Source organism: Protopterus annectens, chromosome 15.part0 (assembly GCF_019279795.1).
Source record: "Protopterus annectens isolate FY-2018-M chromosome 15.part0, PAN1.0, whole genome shotgun sequence".
In the NCBI taxonomy this organism is placed as follows: Eukaryota; Metazoa; Chordata; order Ceratodontiformes; family Protopteridae; genus Protopterus; species Protopterus annectens.
The window spans coordinates 67619745-67627225 of record NC_056749.1 but is presented as its reverse complement, the minus strand read 5'-3'; the positions used below and the strand labels follow the sequence as shown (position 1 = coordinate 67627225).

The following is a 7481-nucleotide window of genomic DNA, read 5'->3' as shown; positions in this document are numbered from 1 at the left end:
CCTTTTGCTGTTACTATTCCATTTCATGCTTTTACTGTCTAGAATGATTATTACATTTCATGCTGTTACTGTCTTTACTGATTTTCCATTTCATGCTGTTACTGTGTACATTGATTATTCCATTTCATGCTGTTACTGTCTAGAGTGATTATTCCATTTCATGCTGTTACTGTCTTTACTAATTATTCCATTCTGCACCATTTCAGGAGTGCTGATCAGAGATGGACAGCAAGCTGCTATGCAAGAACTTGTGCTGCTTTTTTCAGTATTTGATGAAAGTAAGAGCTGGTACCCAATACACTCAGAAGTGAAAAGGGGGACTCAAACCGCAAATGCTGTGCTACCAACTAAAGTACACTCTGTAAATGGATATGTAAACAACTCTTTGCCTGGTAAGTAATGTAGCAACAGCAATTATATTTCTTTTAGTCACTTCAGAAACCTTTGATGGTGTGTTAGTTAAAATATCATTAACTGTATAAAATAACATATCTGTGACTTAATAAAATTAATAAATTATTTCAACTTTGTGGGTTTCGAGTTAGGATGGCAGTGCTTTACTAGTGGATGTGTATACATGCAAATGGACTTTTCAATGGATGTAGCTTAGTGATTTAACAGAAAACAGCTTGTAATTTAATCTGGATAAGAACATACTTGTAAGAATGGTGGTGGATAAGGCTGTTACTTGTAAGGATCTCTTAATAAAATATACCATATTTATATCCCATTCCACTTTTAAAACATGTAATTAATCAAATCATGATTTTTCACTAATACAGATATTGTGCAATTTTGCTAAAATAGTTTTACATTCTCCACCTTTTATTCTATAGCTTTTCTATCAGTTCTGTTTCTCCCTTCATTTATTTGACATTTGTTGACTGTGATAGACCAACTGGGCTAGTGCCCTTTTTCAGCTTAGGCCCAGGGAGAATAGCTCCACAATACAATTAAGCAAAAATTGCAGAAATTATATACAAAAATACAATAAAAATTACAGGATTGTAGTATTGGACAAAAATATACAATAGATTAAATGAGCAGCTGTTCTTTATGTACAAGTTAAAATATCAGTAAAATACATTTCGTATAAGATACTTATATTCAGGCAGGTAGTAATAAGAAAGCAAAAAGAAAATTGCACATGGATAGTCGTCTGTGGATAACTATGTTTTTCAAATGCTTTTGTGTTGCAGCAGTAGTGTGAGGATGTTTAGTATGAGGCAATTACAGGTGGTATACAGGCATCATGTTACCAGAAACAGGAAGTGAGGAGAGTGATTAGAAGTAGGCGACTTACTTCATTTGTTACTCGGTTAGTGTTAGGGAGATAAAGAGCGAGAGGGAGGACTAGGAAAGGAGAGGTGATTGTTAATTCATTTGTTACACAGTTAGTGTTAGAGAGATAAAGAGCAGGAGGGAGGACTAGGAAAGGAGAGGTGATTGTTAATTCATTTGTTATGCGGTTAGTGTTAGAGAGATAAAGAGCGGGAGGGAGGACTTGGAAAGGATAGGTGATTGTTAATTCATTTGTTAAGCGGTTAGTGTTAGAGAGATAAAGAGCAGGAGGGAGGACTAGGAAAGGAGAGGTGATTGTTAATTCATTTGTTACACAGTTAGTGTTAGAGAGATAAAGAGCAGGAGGGAGGACTAGAAAAGGAGTGGTGATTGTTAATTCATTTGTTACATGGTTAGTGTTAGAGAGATAAAGAGTGGGAGGGAGGACTAGGAAAGGAGAGGGGATTGTTAATTCATTTGTTAACATGGTTAGTGTTAGAGAGATAAAGAGCAGGAGGGAGGACTAGGAAAGCAGAGTAAGAAAAGGAAAGCAACCTGCGAGAGGGGGAAGACTAGGTCTTGGTGAGCTCAAGTACCTTGACATCTGCTTAACTTTTGACCGTGAGAGGATTTCTATTTCTTCTAAAATTTATTGCAAACCTACGTATTCCAACAGCTTACTTCATTGTACCAGCAACCACCCCCAACACCAGAAACATGGGGTGGTGAAGGGCCAACTGGTTAGAGCATCCAAGATGGTTACTGTATGGAGTGAGTTTGTGGAAGAATAGGTTGAAGGACATGTTTGTCAACAGGGGATATCCCTTGGATCTTTCATTCTCTCATGGCCAAAGTGATGGACAAGAAATGGAAAGGGGTTTACATCCCCCTTTTGATTCCCAGTCAGTATGTATGTGGTTCCCCCCATGCAGAAAACAATTCTAGCCTACTTAACCCTTGTGGGGATATGTTGGTGGATGGCTTACCTAAGAAAGATAATTTGCTTGAATTTAGTTATCCTTTGGTCATCACTTTTAATAGTGACAGTAAACATATTGAGTCTATTGTTTACAAAAACTGGAAATGAAACAACCTGGAATAATTCCACCAAAAGCAACCAGTAACCAGATATCAAGGCAAAAAAAAAACGGAGATTGCACCCAACAAAATTAGTGCACAAAACTCTATTTAACGCTGCAGATACCACACGTTTTCGTCCATAGAACCATAGACTTCATCAGAAATACTTTAATTAAAACCATTCATCTTATATATTTTAGAACCCTGCTCCAGTCCACACAGAAACACATTCCAACATTCTAATTATGAATCCTAATGCTTTAACTAGACATTGTACAGAATATCCTACCCACCACTTCCTTTTCAAAGTAATTAGTCAAGTACCAGTGAGTATAAAAGGGGGTCCTTACCATTTAATGTTAGAAAAAAAGGAGCTTCTCTGGCAATTTACGTTGAACTTATATAACCCTCCTGGGTTGAATGAAGTCACCTCTATTGCATGTATTTTAAAACTGAGAAATTTAATACGTTAGAGGAATTTTCTTTGTTTGCTTAGGGTTCATTTTGTAGGTATCTATTCAATGTGTTTTGGTTGGAATGTAGTGTTTAGATAGCTACATTTATTTTTCCTTTCCTTATATAATTTAATACAACTTGTAAATATGTTTATTTAGTATTTGGTATTAGTATTATGTGTACAACAACAATAAGAACAGTTTTTAATCTAGTAAGATGACGTTTTTCTACTCGTTTCATTCTACCTTAGTTTATTTTATTTCATTTTTTATACCTTGTACTTTGTATCTAGTGACACCTTAGGTCTATATGTGATTGCTTGATTGATTTTTTAAGGCAACAGCTGACGTGTTTAATTAGAGTGTTTGTTTTGTTGAATTGTCTGAGGAAGTCTGCTATAATAGAGACGAAAAGCACTTAACCTTATTAAACCTGTGTTCTTTTGGGTTGAAGTGCCAGTGGTTGTTTTGTTCAATTTTTGCAGCAGATAGTGTTAATCTAGGTTACAGGACTAGATGAATTATTTTATAAATGGCCCAGTAGATGTATAGAGGAACAGTTACCTCTTTGGCATGTCATGTGACCCACATGAGGCTCGGGTAGGAAACTCCATATGCATGGTAGGTGGTAGCATCTCTAATAGGTACAAGATGAAATGTAGCTGGATAGGACTGCAAGGGCTTATACCTTCTCCTGAAGTGCAAGTCATTAAGTTGTGGTACGGAAAGGTACATGTGTCTTCTCTTTGGCACGGAACAGGCAAGTTCAGGGAAGGATGAGTCTATATAGGGCTTTCTGTCCTGAGCCTCTCCCTCTGCTTATCACAAGCGTTCAAGGATACTGAAATGTGATGAAGCAAAGATTTTAAGGTCAAAGAAGTGGACTTAGTAAGGCTGCCTTGCTGAACAGTGGAATGTTGTGCATTTCAATACTTCTGATAGAGTTCCAGGGAAGAAATCAAACAGGTCTCATTCCATGGACCATCTCTGTACTGAGCTTCTCAAATGCGTAAAAAGGATTAAACTGAAACTATTTAAAAAGCTAGGGAAGAAGCAGAAATACTTCCAGTAAGAAAAATGTTGGCTACTAGAACATGTTTGTGCACACCCTGTTAATGTTTTCTAAGGCCTCAGTGCTCAAGGGATAAATGCAGCAGTGCAGAGGCTTTCTAAATTATGGAACTGTGTGGTCACTTAACTAATATTCAAGCATGTCAGCTACTTAGCATCAGCTTGTATAAATGAGTACAGACTAGCAATAAAGTGGAATTTTCTGCATTCTGTAACAGTTTGTCATGAAATCTACTGTGCTGTTTGAATAGTTACTGCTGAAGGGCTCACAGTTCTAAAGCTCAGGGACCAGTTCCAGTGGTGCATTAAAGCTGCCACATAGGTCATGCAGTAAATTGTCTAGTACATGTGAACATTTTGTAATGCTACTTGTGACATGACTACATGGCATGCAACTACCTCAAAAACAAACAGAATGACTGTATACACTGCTAACAAAGGCTCTTTGAGTCACATAATATGTAACATTGTGGTTATTTTTCAATGCTGAGGCTAGCCCCCCATGAGGACTAGTCATCTTTTAGGAGCAACCCAATGAGCTCTATAAACTTCGTTTTGATGAAACCATGCAAGTTATCGGTGGTATGGGATTTAAATTTTGAAAGCGAGTCATGCAAGGATGTTACAAATTACTTAAGGTAAGGAGCAGATCAATAAAGAGACAATAAATGGATCAGACATTTTAAAATTAATATAGCAGCCATGATACGACATTAAAATGAAATACCAATGATTTGTAGAATGCACATGACTGCATATAATCTAAAGATGTAATGCTTTGGTTATAGATTAAATTCCAACAGGTAAATCCTTATCACATTAATGACACTGACCACACTGTGCTATTAATCACACCGCTTAACACTTGTGGGATTTGCTTCTTCCTATTAAAGCCAGTGATTCTTGGCCGACAACACCTCATCATTTTGTTCAGTGTTGATTAATCATGGTATTTAGTTTCTAGGTTAGTAAGGTCATGCCAGCAGTCATCAATGTCACACTTATTATACGACAGTGGTTGTTAATAAACTTCATGCGCCGATGATTCGACAGCAGGATGCGTTAGTGATATTCAACTACTGCCATTAGATCAAAAGCAGGAATAAAGGCGATATTTCAGAAAAAAGTTCAGCAATACAAAGTGTAAACACAGGGAGAGAAGAAAGTCTTTAAACTTTAAAATAACTTGTATGTAAAGAATCATTAAAGAATGCAGTGATCTAAAAATGGACCTGAATAAGATAATCTATGAAAACCAAAACTACTGTGCTAGCCTAAAGTATGAATAACATATTTGTGAAGGCAAAGATTAAAGAGCTCTAAAACTTATTTGGTTTAAAGAAGAATGTTATTTATTTATTTTGGGAAATTCCGACTGGATGCGGGTCCTTTTCGAGTGGATGTCGGGAAAAGCTCCCACATCATGTACACAGTAAATAGAGATACAAAGTTGCAGCAACAGTAATAACATTGGGTTGTTGGCTAATACAATAGAATATTATCAACTTTTATATACAGTAAATATTGCAGAAGTTAAAGATAGTTTCTTTTAGATTTATAATATTAGTAACAAGAAGGTTGTCAGACAAGATTTTAAGGTATGTAAAGACAACTAGCTAAGTTATTTATTCAATGTTAAATTTCAAATATTGAAAAAAGTGGAATAAAAATGAAAATTGCACCTGCTTATGTCATGGGTAAAACAAGAAAAATAAAATATAGAAACCTGACTAAAGTGACAATAAGCAAAATATAGATGTGAAATAAAGCTGCAGGCTATTAAAAACAATAATAAACAGACATGTTGGTAGATAATGGCCATAAGGATTAGGAAAAAATGCTAACGGATAACCTTATTGTTCAAAGCCAAGAATAAAACCTCCATGGGACCTGATAATATCCCTGGCTGCATCCTACATGGGCTACAAAATGAAATGGCACCACATCTGTCTGCCCTGTTCAATCACAGCCTTACCTCAGGCTATGTCCCTAATGAAGGGTGCACTACTACAATCAACCTGCTCCATAAAGGGAGAGCAACTACAGACCCTGGGAACTATTGCTCCATTAACCTGACGAGTCTGGTATGCAAAGCTATGGAGTGCATCATCATGGACCTGCTTAACAAAGACATAGGCAATCTCCAAACTCTTGACCCCACACAGTTTGACTTTGTCAAGGGGAGATCCTGCCTGCTGAACCTGGTTGACTTCTTTGAGGTAGTCACCAAGGCTGTGGATGAGGGTAAGGCAGTGCATACAGCCTACCTCAACCTGGCCAAGTCCTTTGATACCATTCCCAATCAGATATCATTGATAAACTCACCAAGCTAGGCAGCAGTCCTTACATCACTAGGTTGGTTGCAAATTGGCTTATAGACAGGACCCACAGAGTGAAAGTTGCAGATTCCAAGTCAGACTGTCGACCAGTCACGAGTGGAGTCCCACAGGGCTCGGTCCTGGGCCATCTCCTGTTTGGCATCTACTTTTCAGACGTCCAGGCCAACACAGAAGGACTCTGGCTGACCAAGTTCACTGATAACTGCAAGGTAGGAGTCATTATCAACTTCCCAAGTGATGCAGACATCCTACAAAAGGGCATCTCTGAGGCCAATGGCTGGTGTCGGAACCGTGGCTTGAAGCTTAATACCAAAAAGTGCGTCATCATCCTGTTTGGAAAAAACTCAATTCCCACCAATTACCACATTGAAGAGAGCCCACTGAACACTGAAGGAGCCATAAGAGATCTGGGTACCCAGGTCGACAGCCACCTCACCTTTGACCACCACATTGCCACTGTGGTCAGAAAGTCCTTCTACGTGGCACATCTTATAACCAAACATTTAGCTTCCAGGAAGATAGAGGTCATCATCCCTGTCTACTCATCCCTCATTAGACCAGTCATTGGATATGATGCCCCGTTTGGCATGTACCTGACCAGACACCTACAACAGCTGGAGAGGCCATAAAAGTACCTCACAAAAAGGATCCTAGGCCTTAAACTCATGTTCTACATGGTCAGACTCAAAAAAACTTCACCTGTTCTCAGTGTCTTATCATCTACTAAGAGGCGATCTCTGCTTGACTTACAAAGCCATGTCCGACCCAATCCTACTTGAAATGCTACACCTAAAGAAATCCCAATCCTCTCGGACCACACATTTCAGAGATCACAACCTCATTACCACAATTAATAGAACATGCTGGAGGGACAGGTTCATCCCACAAAAACTGCCCATACTATGCAATAAGCTTCCCATTCATGTCAAGCAGAACACCTCACTGGTCCTCTTCAAGAGAAATATTGATGGGTGGATGGGTAACAAAGTTCACCCCAGGGATAACTCCAGTTGCTCTACTGAAAAGGGGCACTGAACTAACATAGGGTGGCACAGTGCCTGTGCAATGTTTTTGGGCTAGGCTTGTAAAGGCTCCAGGGCCATTAGCTTAGTAAACACCTATGAACCTTAGTGACAAGAATTATTTGAATTTGTAGGAAAATCTTAAGGAAAATTAAATTATTACAGAAAGGAAAGTTCAACAACATTTTCCATTTTCTATTATATAGTCTCTATAAATAAGAAAATAATTAATT

General features: G+C 38.0%; 1 protein-coding gene across 1 annotated transcript in view; it reads left to right on the top strand.

Annotated features, from left to right (window-relative positions):
- F8 (coagulation factor VIII) overlaps positions 1-7481 on the top strand; it is a 2728596-nt gene that overhangs the window by 335566 nt on the left and 2385549 nt on the right. Inside the window, exon 5 of the mRNA XM_044057714.1 lies at positions 207-392. Coding sequence (XP_043913649.1) covers positions 207-392 — 186 coding nt within the window. The remainder of the gene's footprint in view (positions 1-206; positions 393-7481) is intronic.